At 44.0% G+C, this 24435-nt stretch overlaps 1 protein-coding gene across 2 annotated transcripts; it reads left to right on the top strand.

The window, feature by feature from the left end:
- The first annotated feature begins 3055 nt into the window (after positions 1-3055).
- Positions 3056-17815, top strand: WTIP (WT1 interacting protein). Of its 2 annotated transcripts, none has more exons than XM_072632020.1 (8): positions 3056-3992; positions 8175-8276; positions 12690-12757; positions 13079-13141; positions 13426-13556; positions 16310-16361; positions 17166-17234; positions 17531-17815. In XM_072632020.1, the coding sequence occupies exons 1-8, from the start codon at positions 3215-3217 to the stop codon at positions 17669-17671; spliced, it is 1404 nt and encodes a 467-aa protein (XP_072488121.1). In that variant the 5' UTR covers positions 3056-3214; the 3' UTR covers positions 17672-17815. The 2 variants fall into 2 exon arrangements, with proteins under 2 accessions (XP_072488121.1, XP_072488122.1); XM_072632021.1 differs by lacking the exon at positions 3056-3992 and adding an exon at positions 4092-4177.
- The last annotated feature ends 6620 nt before the right edge of the window (positions 17816-24435 follow it).

Genomic DNA, 24435 nt, shown 5'->3' with positions numbered 1-24435 from the left:
CCTGTGACCATGTCTAAGGACATGCAGTATGAAAAGGGTCTAAATGGGACTATTTATAACCAACACTTAAAACAAGATGACTGCTAGTCTCCCTGTCATTGTGCTTGTTCTTGGGGTCTAGGTCACAAATGAAAGATAGTGTGACCACAACCTATTATTCTTATAGGTGCCTAAAAATACCCAAAGAATAATATGCTACCTGAGACCAAGTAACCACAATTGCTTAGACTTCTTTTCTTCCTTCCCTCACTTATTTCTTCCCTCCTTCCTTTGTGAGGCCTTGTTTCTGGATTTGCTATGCATGTCCCCAACTTTTTTCAAGCAGATTCTACCTCCAGAACATCTTTGGCAATCCTTTTCTTTCCATTTACCAACCTAGTTCAGATCTACATAACCTTGCTTCTACTATTCTGTTGGCCTTCTAATTCTTCCTGATTTCATTGTACTTGCCAATTCATTCTATACACAGCTGTCAAAATAATCTTCCTAAAATCAGACCATGTCATTTCCCTGCTCAGATCATCTCCAAAATAAAAATACCTCAACCAGGTATTTAAAACTTTCCTTAGTTTAGTTGTAGGCTACTTCTCCTGCTTATTCATATCTTTCTCTCAATATTCAGTGTTCTAGGCAAAGTTGACTACTACTTGTTTTCCAAACTTGATGTTTTTTCTCCTACTTTTGCCTGCAGAAGCTATTCTCCATGCATGAAATGTACTCTGATTTCTGTTTTTCAATGTCCTTATATTCTATCAGGGCTTATTTTAGGTGACACTTCCTATGAGAAGTTCCCAGAAGTCCTCCCAATTTTTTTGGTTCTCAAATTATCTTGTATATGTTGTGTTCCCTCAGCAGAATTTAAGTTCCTTGAGGGCAAGAATTGTTTTATATTTATACTTTCAATATCTCAAAACATATTAGGTCCTTATGGTGCAAAGTGCTGAGCTAGATGCTGAAGCACTTTGCACAAAATAGACATTAATATTTATGGAATTAAAGCCAAGAATTTTCAGTTGTGTCTCCTGTTAGGTAAATCTATTAGAAGGTGGCAAATGTTTTAGTATAGTTTGAACTAGAAAGGAGTAAAATTGCATTTCTTTTGAAATATTCATTAATGGTCTGGCCTTTTTTCCAGTTAATCTAAATGATTATAGTTTTACTGTACTGGGAAGTTAAAATAATAGTGATATCCTACTGTGAAGTGTAATTCTTTGGGCTACATTTGTGATTGTGTTTCTTAAGTACAAAAATTTTCTTTTTTAAAAAGACAAAGTTTCTTTGGCTTTAGATATTTACCCATATTTTTTCTTGGTAGGCAGAACTGTCAGACCAATAGTTCAAAGTTACGGAGAGGCTGATTTGGCTCAAAAAGGAAATCTTATTTAAAAGTATTTTTCCAAAAGTGTAATAGGCTGAATTGAATAGTGAGTTCCCCTCACCAGCCATCTTCAAGCAGAGACTGGATATTGTAGTGGGATGTTATGCTCTTGCTTTCTGCAAGAGGTCAGAGAGAGATTCTGTAATTATAAAGGCTGGATTCCACCCTCACGCTTACCTTTCCTTTATGGCTCTTGTATTTTTTGAGCAAATAGGTCAGGACAGCAGAAACGGGCTCTAGTTTCCAATATTTCACAAATTTCATGCAAGTAAGGATGTGCAGAGGACTTTAGCTCTGGAATAATGAGGTTGGTCTTTGGAAATGCAGGGAAAGGAGCAACAACAGTGCATAAGGCAGATAGCTTAGCCCTGACCCTGTCTTCAAATGTAGGGCAAAGCCGTGGCACAGGGGCATTGATTCTGGTGATTTGGGCCTCATAATTACCTAGGCCTCCTATTGATTCTTGGGATTTACCCCTCCTGTCAGTTCACTTTGCTCTCCCTTCTTGGCTTTGGTTCTGAGCTGAGCCTCTCCTACCATGGCGCTGTCCACAGTTCTGGGACATACCCTTGCTGGGAAACATTTCCTAGGCCTCCGGTCACATTAAAAGTTCTGTTCCTGACTGTTAATGTTTAGGGAGGACACTAGGGTAAATCCATGCCAGACCTGTACAATAAGGTCTCGTGGAGGCTCTGCCAGAAGTTCCTAGGACCGGCTAGACATTCCTACAAAACTTCAAACTGAGGAAAAAACCAAGAATGTTCCAACAAGTTCCTTTTAGGTTGTTTAATTTAAAGCCCAAGAGCTGTGTAAATGGGTGGGTCAGGGTGCGATAAGAAATACTGACCCGGAGCTGGCTGAGGACGGCTTGAGAAAGAATGCTGCCGATGTGGGGAAAGGAAGAAAACGACAAGGTTTTCCTCCTTGGCTAAAGCTAAATCTGAACGTGGGTCAGCTGTTTGAGGAAGGCTAGACCCAGCCTGCGGGAGGGGAGGCCCAGGAGCCCCTCGGAGTTAAGAAGATAAGTCTGGCCACCTGGAGGTCGCCAGTCACTAGCTGGGGCGGATCGACGCGGACGCAAGCTTGCTTTCCAGTTGCAGCCGCAGCTTGTCTTCCAGCACCCTAGGGTCTCTGGCGGGAGCCTGCCGCCTCCTCTTCCTCCTTTAGGGGCAGAACGGCCGAAGTCCATGTTGACAAGTCAAACAAAATCTAGGGTTGTCCGCATGGCCTTTCCCGGAGCAAAGCTGAGTCAGGCCAGGGCGCCATCTCCTCATGCTGCGCCCGGCGCGTAGCCCGACTCTGGGAGGGTCACCCCTTTACAGCAGTTTTCACATTCCAGGGCCGCAGCGCCCCGTCTCCTTCCTCGCATTCCTGGCCCTCGCAAAGGAGTCCCTCGTCTTTCCGGACTCCGCAGAGCCCCGAGACCCCGCGGAAGGAGAGGGGCGGAGGAGGAAGGGGCGGGGGGAGACAGCCAGGGTCAAACTCGGAGGCCCAAATTCCTCCGCGCCGCGCGCTGGCCCCTACGCTGAGACCGCGCCTCGCCAGCGGGGGCCGGACTCTAGGGATCCCGCGCCCAGTGACCCCTGCCGGGTTCCAGAGGGGCCCGGGCCGGATGGGCTTTGAGGCCCGGACGATGCAGCCGCCGCCGCCGCCCGGCCTCAGCGTCAGCCTTAGCCTCAGCCGCAGCAGGAGGAGGAGGCTGCGGAGGTGACGACTCGGCGCCGCGGTCGAGCCGGAGCCCCCGCCCGGGAGGAGCTGGAGCCGGAGGCCCGCGCGCACCGCGCGCCTGTCTGGCCCGAGGCGGGGCGGCTCCGGGGACCGGGCCGGGGCTGGGTCATGCAGCGTTCGCAGGCTGACGCGGCCGCGCTGCTCCGCGCCAGTACGCTGCTGGCCGATCTGTCCCTGGCCGAGCCGGGCTCGGACGGCTGGTGCCGGGGGCGGCCGGGGCAGCGGCCTGCGCCCCCGGAGGAGGCGGCCCCCGCCCGTGCCTGGAGGGTGGACTGCCCGGAGCCCGGAGCCTTTCTGGAGCGCGGCCAGCGGCGGGCCGCTTACGAGAGCCCCGGCGCCCGCCTGGCCGCCCCCTCCCCAGAGCCCAGCGCCAAGGCCGCGGGTAGCTCCCGTGGGGCCAGCCTGGCGGACTCAGAGGGCTGCGGGAGCCGACCCTGCAGCGCTCGCACCAGCGGCATCAGCCTGGGCTACGACCAGCGACACGGCAGCCCGCGCTCCAGCTGCTCCGACCCCCGGGGGCCCGGGCCACCCGAGCCGCCCCACGACCTTGCGAGCCCCGGGCTGGCCCGGCTCGGCCCCGCTCCCGCCCGCCCCCCCTGGTGCGCAGGCCCTGGGGCCGGCGGCAGCGCCCGCTCCAGCGTCTCCAGCCTGAGCTCCCGGGGCTCGGCGGGTGCCCACGCCGACCTGCTGCTGCCTCCGCCACCCGCCCCGCCGCCCTCGGGCTTTGCTGGCCATGCCCAGCCCGCGTCCGGAGCCCGGCTTCAGCTGCCGTTCCAGGTGACCGCCAGCCGGGAAGGCGGCCCCAGCCCCGCTGAGCGGAGGCTCGAGGCGCTGACCCTGGAGCTGGAGAGGGAGCTGGACCTGAGAACGAAGAAGGAGTATTTTGGTGAGTGACCTTTGACCCGAAGCGTTTCTGCCGGAGGTGTTTGCCAAGCCCTTGACGGGGCCGGGACGGGGGCATAGACACGAGGAGCAAGAGACCGAGTCTTGGTCCTAGCAGCACTGGCTAGGAAGACCAGACTGCCTGTTCTCTCCAGGTTCTGCGATGGCCCCACCGGGTCCTTAAGTGAGGTAGGAGGCCTTCAGGAGGAGGACTGGGCCTTCAAGGGTGGGCAGGATTTGGGTAGGTGGAGGAGCTTGAGGATGGGAAATCACCTCGTCGGGAGGCTCAAGCTGGAAAATCGTTGGGGTTGGGGGTGGGGGAGGAAGATCCATCCTGTTGAACTTCACCATGGGTGAAGGGGGAGGTTCAGGGCAGAGATTTGGAAAGGCATTCATTTGCCCTTCACCTAGAAAGGTTTGAAAATTGTGTGCCATCTGTTCCTGGTCTCTCCTCCAACTTTGAGGGCATAGTACATCACAAGACTAATCTCTAAGTGCCGCGGAGAACAGCTTTCTGGTTTTAAGAGTGTGTTTTCATAAAAAAATGTGATTTACAACAAATCATTAAAAAGCATCCCTTCTTGCACCACTGTCCCCTACCCCTCTGCTCCTTGTGGGTAAAAGCCAAGAGGGACAGGCTGAGTCAAGGTTGTGGAAGATTTTAAGTGCTGGCCTAAGGAATTTGCATGTGTTCCTATAGGCAATAGGAAAGACAGCTAGAAGCTTTGGAACAGGGGAGTGATGTGGCCATACCTATGCCTTAAGAATATTAATTTATCATTTGTGTGGAAGGTGAATTGAGGAGGGTAGAGACTGGAATCAGGAGGGATTAGGAGATGATTAGGAGACCACTACAATAGTGAAGAGGAGTGGTGATGGGGGTCCGAAAATAGCCTAGTTGGTTGACCATGGGAGAAGAAAGAAGAGGGTGGATGAAAGTGACGTTGTGTAGTAGAACTGACAGGAGTTGCTGGTTAATTGGGTTACAGGCCAGGGAGGGAGCAGTCTGAGATAGCTGAGGTAGTGAGCCTGGTATGCCTGTCTAGGGACCTTTTGCTGTACTCAGTTTCTTGACCTTTTCCCATTCCCAAACCATATGTATGTGCACAACCAGTTAGGACACTGGACAACTAATGTCCCTAGAAAACTGCAAATCCAGTCTTGTCAAATGTACTAGTTGCTGTCCCATGGTGGGGAGGGGGGGGTGGCGCGTGTAGAATCAGCTTCCAGGCTGTCAAGCAAATTTGGATTTATTTAAAGAGAGTTTAAGCTATATACAGTGACCTAAAAGTCTTAGTGCAATTTTCTAAAGCTTACAGCTGCACTAAGAATTTTGGGATACCATGTGTATTATATATGTGTACCTTTTCATGAATTTTTCTCCCTTTCTCTCTGTGCCCCATACATTTAATTGGCTGTCTCTCACACATTCTTCTCAGGTGGCTCCTGATGGGCTTTCTTGCCTGTGAAGTTGGAGATTTAATTCAGTTCAACATTTATCCAAGTGTCTATCTCAGCTGGGCTCTTGCTTGACCCTGAAGATGCAAAGATGCACAATAGTCTCTATCTTCAAAGAACCTAGAGTCTAATACAATGAATAGGTGTATATATAAATTGAAGAAGAGAAAAGTGTTATTACAGTGGGGAAGAAGGGAAGATCTGCCTACCCATAGTGTAGTAGGCCTCTCTAGATGCACTTTACATATGCCTCATATATACTTATATATATGTTGTCTACCTTACGCGGTAAATTGTACAATAATTATCCTTATGTTACAGATGAAGAAATTAAGATTCTAAGAGGTTAAGGGGCCTGTTTGTGATGACATAGCTAGTAAATACCTGAGGCAGGATTTGAATCTAGCTTTCCTAGTTTCAGGTCCATTGCTCTATTGGATTATCATTACGATTATTGCTGTTCTCTGGATCTGTAAGCTGCTTGAGGGCATGGACTGTTTTGCTTTTGTCTTCATATCTCCAGTGCCTAGTAAAGTGCCTGGCACTTAATAAATAAATTGCTGATTGATTGACCTGTTTGATTTGGGGGCTGTTTTATGGAAGCGAGACTCTTTAGCTAGGTTGGGGGTCAGTACTTCCCTTGAGACTGACTGTACTGGTAGGTTAGAAGGATTATCTGAGTCCTTTGATGATCTGGATGTTCTTTGTCCCTGTTCTGATAGCCTGAGACAGAGATTGTACTGGGTTTTTAGGATATTGTGGGTGGGGGAGCATTGCCTGTGTCATGGACAAGGACTTCAGTTCTGGGCCAGGTTAGAGATAAATAACAAACCTGTTGGGGGAGCTAATCAGTCTTTGATCTTGTTGGTATGAGAAAGAGACATTTTTGGGGTATCAACTAATGGGGTCCTGGGAACTCCAAGGTGAAGAGAAAGTTCAGGGAATATTTACTTGTGATCTGGGCCAGTAAGGAGCTGAGAGGAGGGCTATCTGGGGAAATGAGCTCCTGGGACATAGCTGTCCCAGCTGATGTCCTATCATCTTGTCCCAGTGATACCTCCTTGATAGAGCTAGACTAAGTTGTTCCTTATCCTGGGAAGAAAGGGAGTTTGTATTTCTTGGAGACCAGGACTCTGTCTGCCTTTTGTACTTTCTTGTCACTAACTGTCCTAGACCAAATTTAGAGTTTGGGATGGTACCAAAATGACCTCCAGTGGATGTTTGTCATTGAGGTGGGCCGGAGGGAGGATGGTGTACCATGCTGAAGAATGGAAGCCAGTATATATCAGAGGGAAGACCTGAACTCAGGTCTTTCTGACTCCAAGATCATCTTTCCATCTGTTGGTTAGATGTTCTCTAAAAATTCACTTCCAGTTATAAATCAGAGTTATAAATCTTAATCGTGTGTGTATGTGTGTGTGATATGTCCTCCTTGGGAATTTAGTGGAGCCTGTGGACCCCTTTTCATTTTTTTAAATGCAAAAAATACATAAGATTACAAAGAAAACCAATTATATTGAAATACAATTATCAACATATTAAAAAAAAAGTTTACGGACCCAGGTTAAGAACCTCTGCTCTAAATCTTTTGATCCTATGAGTATGATGGAGTGCCTGCCCTCATGGATTTCCCGGTCAGATTTGGGAGAGGGGGCAAGAAAGAGGAGACACAAACATGCATACCTGTAGTATAAGGTAGATTGTGTGGAGTTTGAGGGAGGTATGTATGAGGTGCTGTTTGAGTTCTAATGGAGCAGAGGAAGGAGGGAACCAGGGAAAGCTTCTTAGAGGAGGGATGTGGGACCTTGACTATTAGCTAGTCCAGTAATCTCATTTTAAACTGAGGCCCATAGAGGGAAATTAATTTTAAAGATCCTCAGGTAGTTAGTGTCAGAGTTAGGACTAGAACCTAGATGTCTTCCTGACTCTCAGTCAGGACCTTTTCCATCATAAGTTCCTACCTTCCTTGCACATAATAGATACTCAACAGAGGTTTGCTGAATTGAGCAAAAAACGATAGTATAAATTAGAGTATGTGTTTAATATCGGTCTTAATTTTAGCCTGAACATTTCCTGCTGTAATTGGAGCCACACCCATTCCTTTTATCCTTCAACTGCCCTTAGTGGAGGTAGACTAAATTTTGAATATTAACAAATGATAACAGTGTTGTTATGTTTATATAGCACTTTATAGTTTACAAAGTGATTTTATTACAGCAGTGCTGTAAGGTAGGTAGTGGCAAGTTTTCTCATCCTCATTTTACAGATAAGGACATTGAGGACCATAGAGCAGAAGTGAAGTGGTTGTACTCCTAGCAAATATCAAGCCAATATTTGAACCCAGGTCTTCTAACTATAAATTTATTGTTTTTTCCCTTCGACAATATTGTTTTTCCAAAGAGTGATCTTGTCCTAGGCTAGGAGGTGGGGTGATGGAATTTCTTGGTTCAAATGTAGTCATTCTCTGGTAGGGTTAATGTACTTCTCTGGGAGTGAGGTACATAGAATGTCTGAGAGACAGCCCTGACTCTGACTCAAGCCCCAGGTCTGACAGCTCTGAGTCTTGGTTTCTGTCTGGTGATGGTCATATATGTCACTGAATCTATTATACTTTGGAAATGAGGACATGTATGCAGGGAGGGAGGCCGCCCAAGTAGGACCATAGGGTTGGGAGGCTAAAGTGTTTTGTTGTGAATTACTAAATATTCTGTTTCTTTTCCTCCTTCAGGAGTTTGTATAAAGTGCAGGACAGGCATCTATGGTGCAAGTCAGGCCTGTCAGGCAATGGGGAGCCTTTACCACACCAACTGTTTTACCTGCTACTCCTGCGGTAAGTACAGTTAGCCCAGACACCAGTACAGGTGCACCAGACTGGGTAGATATGCACCCATAGAAGTACATGTTTGATTTGTTGACATAGGAGATATATGCAAGACATACAAAAGACATACAGACATGCAGCCAGGGGACATGGGAACACATACATAAAAGACAGGGATTTACTAGTGGCAGATATGTAGACATGCATGGAAAAGACTAGCAGAGGTGACCAGGGAACTCCTGATTGGACTCTAGTGACTGAGGTTCCTTCAAAGAATTGGTGACAGCACTGGTGGATGGACTCTAGTGGAGGAGCCTCCCTACTTGTGGTATAGAAGAACTGTGGAAACAGCTTCACTCTTATCTTTTGAACTCCTCTTTCATTGTACATGCTTTCTGTCTCTTGGACTTCCAGCAGTTCAGTGGAGAGGGAGGGAGGATTTTCTCCCATCCCTCTTGTACCTACTCATTGGAGTTTTTGGTGGTTTTCTGGAAGTAGGAGGGAGTGAGAAGGTGTGCAAAGAGAGAAGAGTCCAAAAAAATGGCTAGGATATTTTTTTATAGGATAATTTACCCCTGCTACAGATAGGTGCTAACGAGCAAGTGTGTATACTAAGAGAGTTAGTATGGTGGAAGTGGAAGTATAGGAAAAGCTGGGCACGACAAGGCAGGGATTGGCTAGAGAGGCTGTCGGCTTTGCTGGCCATGCCACTCCTTATAGCAGTGTCAGGTTTGGGTTTTTTCTGGGAACTAGGGGACCTGAGGCCAAACGTGAAGATAAATACTGGGGTCATGAATCAGTTGTTGGATTATTTGCTTTAAAAAAATTTGTATTGATTTATTTTTCTGTCATTTAGATTTCCCTTTATATGTTCCTTATCCTCACCCCCGAGAACCATCCCTTATAACAAACAATACAAATTTGTTCAGCACAATTAACCAGTACATCAAAGGAGTGTGAAGTTCTCAGCAGTATTCCATAGCCCGCCCCCCCCCCCCCCCCTTCTCACATCTCTTCTTTAGCTGCAGGCATGGTCACTGTAATTTCATAGTATTTTGGTTTCAGTTGTTTTGTTCTTCTTTCCATTCACGTAGTTGCATATTGGATGTTGTTTTCCCCTTTGTCTACTTCAGCACTCTCTGTCTTGTCATTGCCTTAGGCACCCATTGGTCTATGACTTATGACTGGCCTGGGCACACAGTCTACGTAGGCAAACTAAACCTGGGGAGCCTAGTGCCCATGTAGGGGATGCATTCCTGCAAAATTGGGTAAATTATCTTCCTTCTCTCTTTTAGAGCTAAAACTTAGCCAAAAACTTATACCTCTCATTAATAATTGATGAATAAAAATAAATCAAAAGTTGGTGTCTTGTCCACTGGGCTACCAGTTTGGGGATAACTAAGAGTGCGTGGTATTTACTTCTTTGGATTATGGTGAATGTTTCTCATCATCTGTAAAATGGGAATAAACCCTTGCTGCCTTGCTTCTCTGCCAGGGTTGTTGTTCATTTGCTCATTCATCAAATAGTTCTCCTTCCCCCCCCCCCCAATAAATACTTTATTTGTAATTTTACAAAACACCATTATTACATCCCAATAACCCTTTGTCCACAGTAGAATACTCCTTTCTAACAAAGGTGCATAGTTAAACAAAACACAGCAGCACATTGGTCCCATTTGATATGTGACTCATTCTGTACCTATTGTCCATAATCTCTTTTCTGAGAAGAGTTAGAAATGCTTCCCTGACAGTGCTTTGAAGTCATGCCTGGCCATTGCATTGATGAGAGTTCTGTTGCCTTTCTGTGTTGTTTTCTTTACATTTTAAAATGGTGTCATTGAATTAATTGTTGCCTTGGTTCTCCTTCATTCTGCTTCCATTCATACAAGTCTCTGAGTTTCTCTGAGTTCTTCATACTCATCATTACTTATATCTGTTATATATATTCCATATAATGCACTTTTCAAATAGACACTTTTTAAGCTCCAGCTGAGTATAGAGCATGGTGTAAGGTATTGAGAGACACATAAAATTAAGTTAAGACAGTCCCTGTTCTGATAATCGTTCATCTACTAGGAGTCTAATAGGAGGATAAGATAATACATGATGTGTCAATGCACTGGGGATTGAAAAATAAAGTGTTTCTTAAAATTTAAGGGGGAAGATTGTTATTGGTTAGAGGGTCAGCGAAGACTTCATGGAAGATGTGACATTTAAATTGAGCTTAAGGATGAGTAGAAGTTCAGCAGATGACTAGGGGGAGAGAGACTTAGGGAACATTCTAGGCTTAGGGAACAGTATGAACAAAGGCATGTAGGTAGGAGAGTGCTAAGTGTGTTTGAGAGAAAGAGTAAGCCATTTACTTGCAGTTTATATATGATAATAATATGAGATAAGACTGGAAGGTTGTGTGCTGTCAGATTGTGGAGGACTTTGAACGCTGGACAAAGGGAATTAGAACTTTATATAGTTGGCAAGGCAGCCACTGAAAGTTTTTGATCAGAGAAGTGACAGGGTCTGTCTCTGTAGGATGATTATTCTGGAAATAATAGGAGAATTGAATTGGAAGTATAGAATGTAGGGGTAGTATTTAGAGGCTATTGCAATTGTCAAGGTGGATGATAATGAGGGTCTGTCCTAAGGAGGCTATGGATAAAGATAGAGTAAAGAGGAGGGGACAGATGTGAGACATGTGGTAGAGGTAGAGTTATATATGACCTTGTAATGAAATGTAAGAAGTGAGGGAAAGGAAGAGTCAAGCCTAATCCTAAACACTCAGCAGCCTACAACATTCAGCTTAACAGATTTGAATCCTTCTAAATTGACACTGATTAATTTATAATTACTCTTTGTGAATTCAAGCAATTAGTTCTGTCTAACTGTATTCTCATTTAACCCATGTCTGTCGTCCTTGTGGATCAGGTCTACTTGGTAGAAGCACCTCAAATTTAACTTGTCCAAAAAGCAAACTGTCCTCAGAATCATTTGGGTTTGTGTCTTCAGAATTTCTTTCATGAGAGCATTTCATCTCTCTTGGGATGACTTCCCTTATAGAATTTTATATATTCTATTTCTCTCTTCTATGAAACCTTTGTTTTCCCCACTCTTCAAATCTAAGGCCCATTCCTAATTATACCCAACTTTCCTCTCCTATATGACTAATTCTGTGATGAGACCACTACTTCCCCAAATTCCCATCATTTCTTTCTTTCTTTTTTTTTTTAGTCTTTTGAAAAAATTATTTGTTTTAATTTTGAACATTCACTTCTATAAGATTTTGAGTTCTGGAATTTCTCCCTGCCTAACTCCACTTCCCGCTCCCCAAGATGGCATGCAGTCTGATATAAGTTATACATGTACAGTTATATTAAACATGTTTCCACGTTAGTCATGTTGTAAAAAAGAATTAGAAACAAAGGGAAAAACCACGAAAAAGAAGAAGCAACAAAAAAGTATGCTTTGATCTGCATTCAGACTCCATAGTTCTCTGAATGTGGATAGCATTTTCCATCATGAGTCATTTGGAATTGTCTGAGATACTTACATTGCTGAGAATAGTTAAGTCTGTCAAAGCTGGTCACTGTGTGCAGTGTTCTCCTGGTTCTGCTCACTTCACTTAGCATCAGTTAATGTAAGTCTTTCTGGGTTTTTCTTAGTCTGTCTGCTTATCATTTTTTAAGTTCCCATCATTTCTATGTCAGCAACAATTCTTGTTGAGCAGTTCCCTTCAATAATTCCTTCACTTTTGAAGAATGAATTTATCACGTAGCAAGTCAGAAATCTGTTAGTTTCTGTGTTTTTGGCGAAGTGATAACTCAGGCAAATGTCCAGGTAGTTGAAGCTTCTCATTCCTGCTAAGTTATACCTCCATGCCAGATTTACGGTGGTTCTGGAACTTTTCTTATGCTTCCTTTGTCTGGGTGGACAATACCAGTATCTATTCATTTTCTCCATTGGTTGTTAGATTTATTTATCTCCTTAGTATTACGATATCTATTACTATTCCAGTCTTCCAAAGGGGGCATATTTCATTATCAAGCCCCATCCCATTAAATGTCAGTGATGTCTTTGAAGCCAGATTTACTTCTTTGATGATACAGCAAAAGGCACTGAAAAAGAAGGGACATAGCAATAGGAGGAAACTCAGAGTGGGGCGTTGCCTTGAAAGGTGAGGGGGTAGTCAGTAGTGTCAAATGGAACAAAGACATCAAGGATGATGAGAACTGAGAAAAGGCCAACTGGATTTAGCAGTACAGGGATTGTGACTAACCCTGGTCAGATCAGTTTTGGAGGGAAATGAAGGTGTTTAGCTTTTCCTTTCCACTTGTCCGTTACTTATGAAGGAATAGAAGGTATTGTGCTGATGCCAGTCTTTGTTATAGCCTTGATGACTATTTCCCTGTTTCCCATATTCTTTCATAGGGAGAAGACTCCGGGGCAAGGCCTTCTACAATGTGGCTGGGAAAGTTTACTGTGAGGAGGACTTCCTGGTGAGTTAGGACTTTGGTCGTCTGTCCTCTGTGAGGCTGATGGTGGTGGGAATGCTGATGGAGGTAGGAATGGGGGATGATGAGTCATGGCTGGGCTGGTTCCCCCCCCCCCCCCCCATTTGAGGTTAGATACAATGGTGATCTCCCCTCCAGACAAGAAAGGGGCAAGAAGGCTGACTTCCTCTCCTACTATGTTATGACTGGGGATGGGAATATAGGGACAGGGGAATGCCTTGGAGGGGGTATGTTGAGAGGACAGGAGGGGGTGTTAGCAATGGCTGGGAACATAACTGGTTATAGGTTCTCTGTCCTCACTTTCAGTACTCAGGGTTTCAGCAGACAGCTGACAAGTGCTTTGTGTGTGGACACCTCATCATGGAGATGGTAAGAAAACCCAGCTCATCCTTGTCTGAGACCCTGGATCACCTACTTTAGGGCCCTACCAAACTTCTCTCAGAAGTTTCCTTTGACTTCCAGAGGCTCCAATGAAGCCTGTTCCCTGGGTAGGGGTGTGGGTGCCTCCTGAGAGATCTAGGTCTTTCTGTTGTAATTTTGGGTGTCTCTGTGTTTCTGAATGTATGTCTCTGTTTCTTGTCTTCCTTCTCCCTCTCTGTGTCATCTTTTTCTTTCTGTGTGTTTGTTTCTTTCTCTGTCTCTTCTGCCTCCAGATTCTCCAGGCCCTTGGGAAGTCCTACCACCCCGGCTGTTTCCGATGTGTTGTATGTAATGAGTGCTTGGATGGCGTCCCTTTCACCGTGGATGTCAAGAACAATATTTACTGTGTCAAAGATTATCACACGTGAGTGATTTAGAGGCTATGGGGCCAAGAGCCTAGTGTGATACTGTGACAAGTGTGACCCTGCAACCTATATGATCTTGTGATGTGTGTAGCCCCAGGACAGCTGTGTATGATCCTGGTCCAGAGGCATGCTGCCCTATCATGTCATAGGATCATAGGAAAGGACATTAGAGATCATCTGATCTAACCCCCTCATTTTACAGATGAAGAAAATGAGACCAAGAGGTCAAGTGACTTGCCCAGGGTCACACTGAATGTAAATGACTCAGCAGGGGTTTGTGCCCATATTCTCTGACTCAAAATGTAGTGTGCTAACCACTGCACTGAGACGTTTCCCCACCGCCAGGCTGTGATGTGGCCTTGCACTGTTCTCATTCTCCTGCCTCATTGTGAACCCCTTGCTCATCATGATATTTCTCTGGCCTGTTTGTCATTACCGGCTTCCCTGTCACCATTTCTGAATCTGTGCGTCTGTTTCTCACATTGAAGCATTAAAGGTTTGGCCTTCTTGTCCTTTTCAGTGCAGATAGGATCATGACAACAATATCAGTTGTAATCATAACTCATCCTTATTCATTTTATAGTTTACAAACTTTTGTGATAGTTTCTATCATTCTGATGCTGACACCGAGATTCAGGGAGTTTAAGTGACTTGCCCAAGGTCACACAGCTATCAAGTGCTTACTGACTTCATCCTGTTCAGTCCTTGGACCAAGTGATTCCTCGTGTGGCCTTTATATAACCTTTCCCTTCTTGTTGTGGGGGCTTGACTTGTCTCTCTTTTTTCTTTCCTGAGGGATTGGACCTTCAATGAGTCATTCTTGTGCTTAGGGCTGAGCCAGGCCATGTACAACATATCCTGGGAAAATCTGTATCTCCTCAGAATGAGGAAAGCCTAGACATTGCTTAACCACAGTCTCAGGTCATGGAACACAGGGCAGATGGCACATTCACACATAGGGTTCTTGGGGGATCCCAGGCCATCACAGATCAGATTCAGTATCCATATATGGGGATCCTCTGGGGATCCTAGGCCTTGGAACACAGGGCAGATGACATATCCACACATGGGGGCCCTCTGGGAATCACAGGCCATGGAGACAGAATTTCTGGCTTGAAAGGGTCCTTATAGTTTTCTAGTCAAACCAGTATCTGAGCTGGAACCCCTATACAACATCCAATTCAAATAAACAAACTTTTAGTGAGTACTTACTGTGTATAAGGCACTGTGATGGGTATGGAGGATTCAAAGATGAAAATGAAGGACAGTCTCTGTCCTCAGGAAGCTTACATTCTGTGGGGAGATGTAGCATGTAAACAAATAAATATAAGCTAGTTTGAGACTAATGGTCATTCAGCCTCTCTCTGCTGGAAGATCTCCAGTGATAGGGAACTCCTCAGCCTCTCAGGACAGTTCATTCGACTTTGGGATAACGCATATTATTACAAGTTTTAACTCATAAAGAGCAAAAATCTGATTCCCTTTAACATCTGTCCATTGCTCCTATTTCTGAATCCAGAGGCCAAGCAGAACAATCTAATTCTTACTCTTTTAGGGATGGCCCTTCAGATGCTTGAAGGCAGTTCTGCAGGCAGAATATCTCCAGGATCTTCTTAGATGCTTTTATAGTATGGCCATCAGTCTTCTCTTGGTTTGGTGCCCTCCTTAGGATCTACAACAGTTTATCAGTTTCCATTAGCAGGTAGTGTGGAGAACCTGCTAGACTTGGAGTGGGGAAGCTTTAGGCTCATATCTGGTACCTGACACTGACCAGATGTGTGATTTTGGGCAAGTCACTGAGTCTTAGTTTCTCCATCTTACAAATGAGGTCATTAATATCCATAGTGTCGCACAGGGCCAGATTGCAGCCTCATATGGCACAGTCTAGAATTCCCTCATCATCTTGGTTGTTCCCTTTGGACATATTCCAGGTTGTCATTATGGTCCCCATAACTGAACAGGATACTGTGGGGTCTAATCATGACTGAGTATCGTAGTACTATTCCTTCTCTTATTCTGGACACCAACATTTCTTTTCTGTGTCATTAGTAGTAATTTTCCTGTCTGATCTTGTACCATCTCTTATGTTATTTTAAGATCTTGTTTAAATATTGTATTGTTGTTTAACTTGGCACATATTTATCTCATCTCTTTCAACAAGACACTGGGCTTCTTAAAGGCTAGCACTGCTACTCTTGGAATCCCCTGTATCGCCAAACATGTAATAGGTGCTTATTTATTGACACATATTTCTGTGGTGTGTCTGTCTGTGTGATGGGGCTTCTCTCCAGCTCCTGTGTACTTTTGTGTATGTTTATCAGTATGATGGGGCTCTCATTCCTCTCCCCCATCTCTGCCCCATCCTCTATATGTGTGTATCTCATAGATGGAGCTCCTTCTGTATATGTTCTGTAAGTCATAGGATTTAGAAATAACAGGAGTCTGTGTACAAGTGAAAGTAAAAGACTGAAATGAAAAATCGTGGGAGGGACTAGGATGGAACCAAGAAATCAAACAGTAAATGAAAGGGTTCAGGGATCTGGTGGTGGTGACAGTGAGTGTGGCAGGAAGAGTGAGTAAAGGGATGGGAAAAAAAAAAATCAGGGTGGTTGGCTGTATACCTGTGCATATTACTGATAGAGGGTGCCCTGTGAAGAAGAACCCAGGCTGGTGGAAGACACCTTTGAATTTCTGGCAGATGATTCCTCAGCTTCTGACTCCTATTCCTATCTCTCTCTTTTTTTCTTTTTAGCGTTTTTGCACCCAAATGTGCCTCATGTACCCGGCCTATCCTTCCTGCAAAGGTAGGGATATATTATAGCTTTGTGGTGTAGGTACTTTGATTCCACTGGCTTTGTTCTTGAGTACACCTAATCCAGGATCTCTGCCAGTCAGTGACTGGGGATGGGTAGTGAGATCTGGGGTTAAAGGTCTGTCCTAAACATTTCATGGATGTACATAAACATTTTTCAAATGCAGGTACACAGGCTAGCCATGTACAGGTATGTTGTTCGTCCTCTGTTTTTGAAGGGGACCAGTGATATTACTCAGGGGCATGTACACAGGCTAGCCAGGTACATGTATGTTGTTTGTTCTTTGTATTTGAAAGGGACCAGTGACATTATAGGTGATATCTTGACCTGATCATGAATTAGATTTAAGTGAAGCAGAGTTGCCCAGTCATCAGCCTCACTCTCTCCTTCTGAGTTGTCAAAGTCTAGTGGCAGGACAGAAGTCAAGACAACTGCCAGTGGGCCAGGATGCAGGGGATAACTGGTATCTTCGATGCCTGACCAAGTTCTAGGTGTTCCATTGTACCTACTTTTCAGCTTCTTTCATGACTCTTGGAACAAATTGTTCTCATCAACCTCCTTCTCCAGGAAAAGCCTTGACATGCTTGGGGTGGACATCCCCACTAATCTTCAGCCTGGTTTAGCCCATCTGCCAGGGGAGAACTAGCATGTCTGGTGTGAGGGCTTGCTGAGCCCTTTTCAGGGCTGCTCATCCACTTTGGTGTCTGCCTGTATCTACAGAACTATTGCAGCACATGTATAGGGTTGTCTGTGTAAGCATGCATGCATGTTTATATTTTGTACCTTTTTCATCAGGGCTGTGAAGAGACTATCCGGGTGGTGTCAATGGATAGAGATTATCATGTGGAATGCTATCACTGTGAGGTATGTCCAGGACTTTCTGTGGGGTTTTGGGAAGGGCTCTTCAGATTGATTATCAGTTCCCACTCTTATTGTGTTCCAGGATGGGAAGTAGGTTCAAGAACAGAATGGGGAATGAACTTATGGTGGGAAGCGGTCTCAGGAGAGGGATGTAAATGGATTTCTGGGCTGTAGGCTATCAGTGAATCCCTGACTAGTATGTAGAATCCTGACCCTGGGGTGGAACACCTGCATATCTGTGAAGGAGGTGAATGGTGATGGGTGCTGATTCTGTTGCACTGGTGCATCTCATTCCACAGGACTGTGGGCTTCGTCTGAATGATCAAGAAGGCCGCCGCTGCTATCCCCTGGAAGGCCACCTGCTGTGTCGAAGCTGCCACCTGGGACGCCTCCCCACCCCGGCCCTGACCAACTATACTATGCATATGACAGAGCTCTGATGGCCTCCCTAGTGGATCAGAGCTTAGGCTCAGGCCCAGGGAAATTTTTTCAATTCCTTAACTAGGTGCTTCTTTAGGCAGAATGAGGTGAGGGTCTCTCCCTTACCTGACACCCAGGAGAGTTTCTGGACCAGAGTAGGGCCTTCACACTGATCCCCTTAGACATATATGGCCCTCTTCTGTCTGGGTTTTCACATCCTGAGAGGTAGCTGTAGAATAGAACCAGTTCCTACAAGTTTCTTCATGCTAGGGCTGGGCTGGGCCCTATACTCCCTTGCTATGAATTAATTTGTGCCACTTTTTCCTTTAGATTTTAGAGTGGTAACCTTGTAGCCCTATTCCCAGAAGTCCATGAATCAGCAAACCTGGGCCCCAAGCACATGGGATTACTGAAAATGGGGATGACCTAGATCCTGTGAAGCCCAAGTTAGGGTACCACCTATCATCCAGGATGTGTTCCACAGTCCTGTAGGAGTTTTGAGCTCTTAGCTTCTCTCTGTCTTCATGTCTGAGTGGCCTCTTCACCTTCCCAAACAAACATTCTAGTCTCAGGGATCCCAGAATCCAATCTGGTTTGGTAGAGGATTATTGATAGTGGAGGTCAGACATGAATGAAAAGGATGCCTGGATTCTGAAAGGGAGCAGTTTGGGAATTGAACATATCCTATTTTTGGTATAAACTTTAATTATTCTTCTGGGACTGCCTCTTTCAGGAAGTCTAGTGAACCATATTGGTTGCTACCATGGTGGTTCTATATCGTGCTTTCAAGACCCATTGTCTCTGAGCTTTTCTCCCCTGCTTTTAAGCAGGTTGAAATGGTAATTGACCCCATGTCTCTTCATAGATCATCCCTGAGCCTAGTGACTGCAAGAGTAGAGAGCTCTAGGCCCTGGACAGGTCAGAGCAGGCTCCATAGGCCAGAGTGAGATGCTCCTGGGGAATTGTGCCTTTACATGTTTTGATATATTACCCAAGGCAGTAGTGCTATATCTGGACCAAGGAAGGCAGAAGCCATTGACTTCAGGCACCCTCCTGGCCTTTCTTGGCTTTGCTCCCAGCACTAGCTAGGATATAGAGGAGGGATGGAGTATGCAGGACCAGGGAACAGTGTGTCTGGGTGGAGTTTGGAAGTATGGAGTGCTGCAAAGTTTTGGGGGATTGTGGTGTCTTTGTATATCTTCCAAAGCAGGGAAGCGTATTTCTTGAGGATGAGTGCTGTGTGTAGTGGTTGAAGTATAGTGTGTTTGCGTGTGACTAGAGAGGGTGATGTGTTAGGGTGTTATTCAAGGCATGCTTGGTTAGGATGAATGTTGTGTGGTCAGGACAGACGACATGTTCGTATGTAATTGGGAAGAGTAGTGGGCCTGTGTGTGCTGGGAGAACAACAAAAAGCAGCTGTTATTTGCCCATGTCCTTTCCTGGGTTTCCTGTTAACTATCACATACTATTCAAATCAGGCAGAACAGGAGATATTTAAGGGAGAGGAGAAGCTCAGGCATGACCTAGAACTCTTAGGGACTGATTGGATCCTCCATGGCCTTTGTTCTAGTGAATATGGGGGGTGATAAGAGAGGTGGTCCAGGGATCCATTCCTCCTTTACTACAGACTGGGAGTAGTAACTCCCTTATCATTCTGCTTTATCAACATCCTTTGTCACCTTTCCTGGTCTTTTTTTTTTTTTTTTTTTGTCCCAGCCTGAGGTTCCTGGACTTCAAAGTGCCTGGCTGTGATGGTGTGGGTGGCTAAGGTTGTGTGTGCAAATGGCAGAGTCTGTATGTGTCCTGGTGCATGTATATGTGGTGGCAGAGATTGTGATGGCATGTGTGGCTATTTCTAGAGATTGAATTTATGGACACAGCTTCCTGAGGGTTCTTTAGCTATCAAGACTCCCTGAGAAGAAGGATTTTGAGGGAGGCATAGGAAGAGGACACACAGAAGACCTTGTTTCCTTGTACTGCAAGAGAAGGGTATTTACAACTTCGTTGTGTAGCTGATGCCAGGACAAAGGCCATAATTTGACTTAAATTAAGTTTTTTTCCTTTGAGAATATTTTCATTTTCTTTAAAAGAATATAGTTTTCTTCCAAGAACTTGGACCAAGGTTGTTTTTGAAACTTTTTAGGAAATCCTCTAACAGTTTGTATGTCATGAAGCTGGTTTGTGCAGGGCACGCAATCCATTTTAGCTATTTTTATATGAAATCTGTCACCTCAGAATGTGCTTCTGCCTCCTCTGAGGCTTCAGAGCATAGGGAAATGGGGTGGTGGTAGGGGAAGGGGATGCTTTCATTTCTGTGTCCAATTCCTTCAGTCTTTAAGGAAGTGGAACTTTTGGGGAAAAGCAGATTTATTTATTTATCTAAAAGACTTGCTCATCCTTTTTTTAAGTTATCACTGGGATTTTGTTCTGTCCAATAAACATGTTTTATAGCTGCTTCTTGTGGTATTGGGTGTGGGAGGTGCTGTGTGATGGGATATGAGCCTGGAGCCCTTCCATTTTGACCTCAACTTGAGACCTGAGACCTCAACTTGCTCAGTGGCCTTTGGGTTCAGGAAGGCTTTTGTCTTCCTTGCAAACCTTCTGCTCTTTCTAAAATATGCTATTTTAAGTATGACTCAAGATGATTTGGCTCAAGAGATGAGGTTTGCTTAATATTTTATACCTAGGTCAGTTGTCAGTATAGATGTTGAATTTGGCTCTATTTTCCTCCCTTGAGAGAGAGAGGGCAGGGATGGAAGAATTGTCTTTGGCTTCAGTCTAATAACTGGTAAAATAGCCCCAAGGTTCGGGAGACCTATCAGAGAAACCTGAGTTTCTCTAGGACAGTCTGTATTCTCTTAAGGGCTGTCAGAAGTCAAGAGAAAATAGCATCTGTATGTGGTCTGCTTCTAGTCATTCCGATCATTTTATATGTAGCTCACTTTTCTTTTTCTTCTTTTTTTATTTATTTTTATTTATTTTTTTATTTTTTAATGTTTAACAATCACTGCCATACAATTGAGATTTTATCCCCCCCACACCTACTCCCCACTACCCCCCTCCCTCCCCACGACTGCATACAATTCTGTATAGGTTCTACATATACTTTCCTATTGAGTACATTTTCACTATAGTCATGCTATGTAGTCGGACTAAAATAAATGGAAGAAATCATATAACAAATTAAAACATGATACACAAAAACATACACATACACAAACATGATCTGCTACATTCTGCAAATGACTTACATATTTCTTTCTCTGAGTGTGGAAGGCATTTTGCCTTAGAGAACCACCATTGGGATTTTATTTTTTTTTTAAGAAGTTCTTGCGTTATTACGAAATTCCAAGTCTACCAGAAAAAACTCTCGCACACTGTGGTCGTTGCTGTGCACAGAGTTCTCCTGGTTCTGCTCCTTTCACTCAGCATCAGGTCATATAAGTCCTTCCAGGCCTCTCTGAAGTCTTCTTGTTCATCATTTCTTATGGCACAATAGTACTCCATTACATTCATATACCATAATTTATTCAGCCATTCCCCAATTGATGGACATCCCCTTGACTTCCAGTTTTTGGCAACTACAAAGAGTGCTGCTATAAATATTTTTGTACATGTGGGACCCTTTCCCATTTTTATGATCTCTTGGGGATACAGTCCTAGTAGCGATATTGCTGGGTCAAAGGGTATGCACATTTTTGTAGCCCTTTGGGTGTAGCTCACTTTTCACCCCATCCTGTGGTTTCCACGAATTGCTGGGTTATATGCTATTTTGGAAGTAAGTATACTTTAGCTTGAGTCCCCAGATCAACTAGGAACCTAAAAATCATCTGAACTCCATTTGCACCAAGCTAATAAAGTCGCTTAAGAGTATATGTTCTGAAAGTAAAACACTATTGGGATGAAAGTAGTTGCTGGTGGAATAGTGGAAACATTCCTCATCCTAATCTCAGAGTTTTGAGTGTCTTTCACCATGCAGTATCAGTCATTTCTTCTTGGCTGCTTGTGTTCAGTTATCTTGTTAAAGCCAAACTCAGTTTCTCAGTTCCTTCAAATTATTTTTCATAGCCAGCAAAAAGGATTCTGAGTGGTTTCTTCCCTGTTCATGAATGGGTGCTGCTCTAAATGTTTTCTGCAGATGACTTTCCCCCTTCCCCTTAAGTCTCTTTGCCACCAGAGTTCATGTCTCCTGATGAAATTCCTCTCACATTTAGGCACAAAGTTCCTTTGGAAAAATGAAATCCTGGGAGCTTTTCCTAGAGAATAATTACTCCCAAGCCTTGGGGCATTCTGGGAGATGTAGTCAAAACACGTCTCTGTTCTAATTACATATGTGACATGGATTATGTTCATTTTATGGGTAATTCATGTGACATTTTGAATACTGGAATAGTAGCTATCGTAGACTTCAGTGCTGCCTTGCTTACATGGCCCTTCTCTAGTCTTTTTACTCTGTTACCTAAAATGTATGGCATCTGAGTTGCCTACCAAGTGTTGCTAAACTCACTCCACCAATGAAGTGAGTCTCTTTGGTGTATGTGTACAGAAAAATTGCTCACTACAGTCATGCAGCTCTCTGAGTGATGGGCTTTTAAAAGTCTTACTGACTGAATTTACAATTTAGAAAAAATTATTGCTCAGAATTACTTTTTTAAAAATAGAAAAATCCATGAGTGTAACACCACACACCTAGAATTTCCTGTTCCATTCTGTACTTCTTCCAACACACTACCCCCTTCTGCCAGTCAGAACAGAATCAGTATTTAATGTGACCATACAGATTATTGGACAAAGGAGAAAGTAGAAAAGAAATAGACCCAAAACCTCCTTCCTGGAACATATGTTGAAGTATTTTTCATAAATCCCATGGCCAGAAGTTGTGGAAAAAAGAATGAAAGGGGTGTGTGTGTGTGTGTGTGTGTAAATTTGGGGTGGAAATCTGTATGCCTATATGCAGATTTCGTTAGTGCCTTATCCATTGCTTTCTCCTATAAGAATCTCAAAAGGTGCTCTCTCTGTCCTCAGAGCAGCGAAACATGGCTGTTGAAACATCCACTACACCTAATTTATGACTGAGGTTTATAAACACAACCTTAGGTATGTTTGCAAGCATGAGGCTCAAGAATGATCTCAGTATCAGAAATGAACCCTGGGCTTGGAATAGCCTTATCAGCACAGACTTATCCTTCCTGATAAACTGACTACCCACCACCAAAGGAAATAAATATCAAGTATAGCCACAGTTAGCAAGATATCTCAAGCAGGATTATGCAGACTTGTTTGCTGAACTACCTTCTCACGAACCACATTTTTATTTTTATTGCTGGTATCTGGTACTGAATAGAAGTTTATAGTCCCAGCTAACTCTTTGACTTAGGCTTAGAAATTTCTGATCACTCTCATTTTATCCTGTTCTCCCCAAACCATTTTGATGCCTGCCAAAAAATTTCCCTCCGAACAATCAACTTTAAAGTGCTGTGTGATGGTTAGGACTGCTATGCCCATTTCACTGCCAGGATGCTCTTGTTTGTTTGCAAATGAAGTTGAATGAGAACAAAAGCTAAACTAAAAGAAATTATTTTTCTCTACCTCCCTGGTCTATATTCCTGCCTTTATTAAATATATGTGAACAGCAAAAACTACTTGGCTTTCGAGCTGTCTGCCAGTCGGTACAAACTATCTACCCTGTTCCCCATTTCCACACAAAGGCAAGCCAAGAAATTATTAGCATTCTGCTTTGGGCAGATAGAGAGCTCTAGCTGATGTTCAGATATTTAAATCTGCCATCATTATTCCTCTTCCAGACTTGTGGTCTCTTTCCTAATCTTTGATCTATTACCGCTTTCTGTCCAGGTGGACTGTCATATAACCAAGCAAGTCTGGTTTTGTTTCCTTGATTCTGACCTACATGTTTTCCCATCAAGCATTCTTTCTCTGGTTCCTGGATTTCCTTAGGTTAATGGACTTAATATTTAATGCTATTTCCCTTTCATCTTTTTGCCAACTTTGTTTCTTTTCATTTCTTTTAAAAAAGTTCTGCTCTTTTAGATTCCCTATCCCAGTCATAGATCCCATCCTACCCAATTCTGTGACAGCTGTAAGTGCAAATGTGCTTCCTTGGATCAAGAGCTCTCCTTCACCTTACGTGTTACCCATACTTGTTCCATTTATGCACAGCTATCTTAGGCTGCAGGTTTTATTGTTCATTTTTCTCTGGGTTTTTCTCTTGTGAATTTCTGGCCGTCTCTACTGCTCTTCTTCTGATGTTGTAGATATCTAGCTTAGTTATAGGTAAACAGTTTTTTTCTCTTAACTTTACCTTTTCATTTATCTAGGCAGATAAATTCTAGCCCTTGTTAAGTGCATTCCACTTTATCAAGAACCTATAATTCCTATATTTTAAGCCAGAAATTAAAATAACCTCAGTTAACACCTATTTTAAAATGAATTTTATTTTATTTTCAGGTTTTTATTTTCTCCTTCCTACTTCTCCTCCCGCATTGAGAAAGCAAGAAAAACTAACCCTGTTGCAAATACGGATAGTCAAGCAAAACAAATTCTTGCATTGGCCACAGAAAGAAAAAGTTTGCATCTGTATTCAAATAACACTTCCTAAATTTTGAAACCTTGCAGCACAGACCTAGAACAAAGGCATAAAAAAAGTGATCTTTAGCTGCAATGCAGTCTGCAACAATTGAGAAATATTTACCCAAAGACATTAAAATGCAATGGAACATACATAATGTTAATATGTGACCTTCTAAGTCAATATGTGCTCAGCAGG

Source organism: Notamacropus eugenii, chromosome 1, assembly GCF_028372415.1.
Source record: "Notamacropus eugenii isolate mMacEug1 chromosome 1, mMacEug1.pri_v2, whole genome shotgun sequence".
Taxonomy (NCBI): Eukaryota; Metazoa; Chordata; class Mammalia; order Diprotodontia; family Macropodidae; genus Notamacropus; species Notamacropus eugenii.
Note: the sequence above shows the minus strand (reverse complement) of the source record. Positions and strands in the feature narration are given on the sequence as shown.

Bases quoted from the DNA above. Each gene is read 5' to 3' on its own strand.
- WTIP (XM_072632020.1), top strand. From the start codon at position 3,215: ATGCAGCGTTCGCAGGCTGACGCGGCCGCGCTGCTCCGCGCCAGTACG. The intron at 8,277-12,689 runs GTAAGTACAGTT...ATTCTTTCATAG, and splicing joins TTTTACCTGCTACTCCTGCG to GGAGAAGACTCCGGGGCAAG. The intron at 17,235-17,530 runs GTATGTCCAGGA...CTCATTCCACAG, and splicing joins TGGAATGCTATCACTGTGAG to GACTGTGGGCTTCGTCTGAA.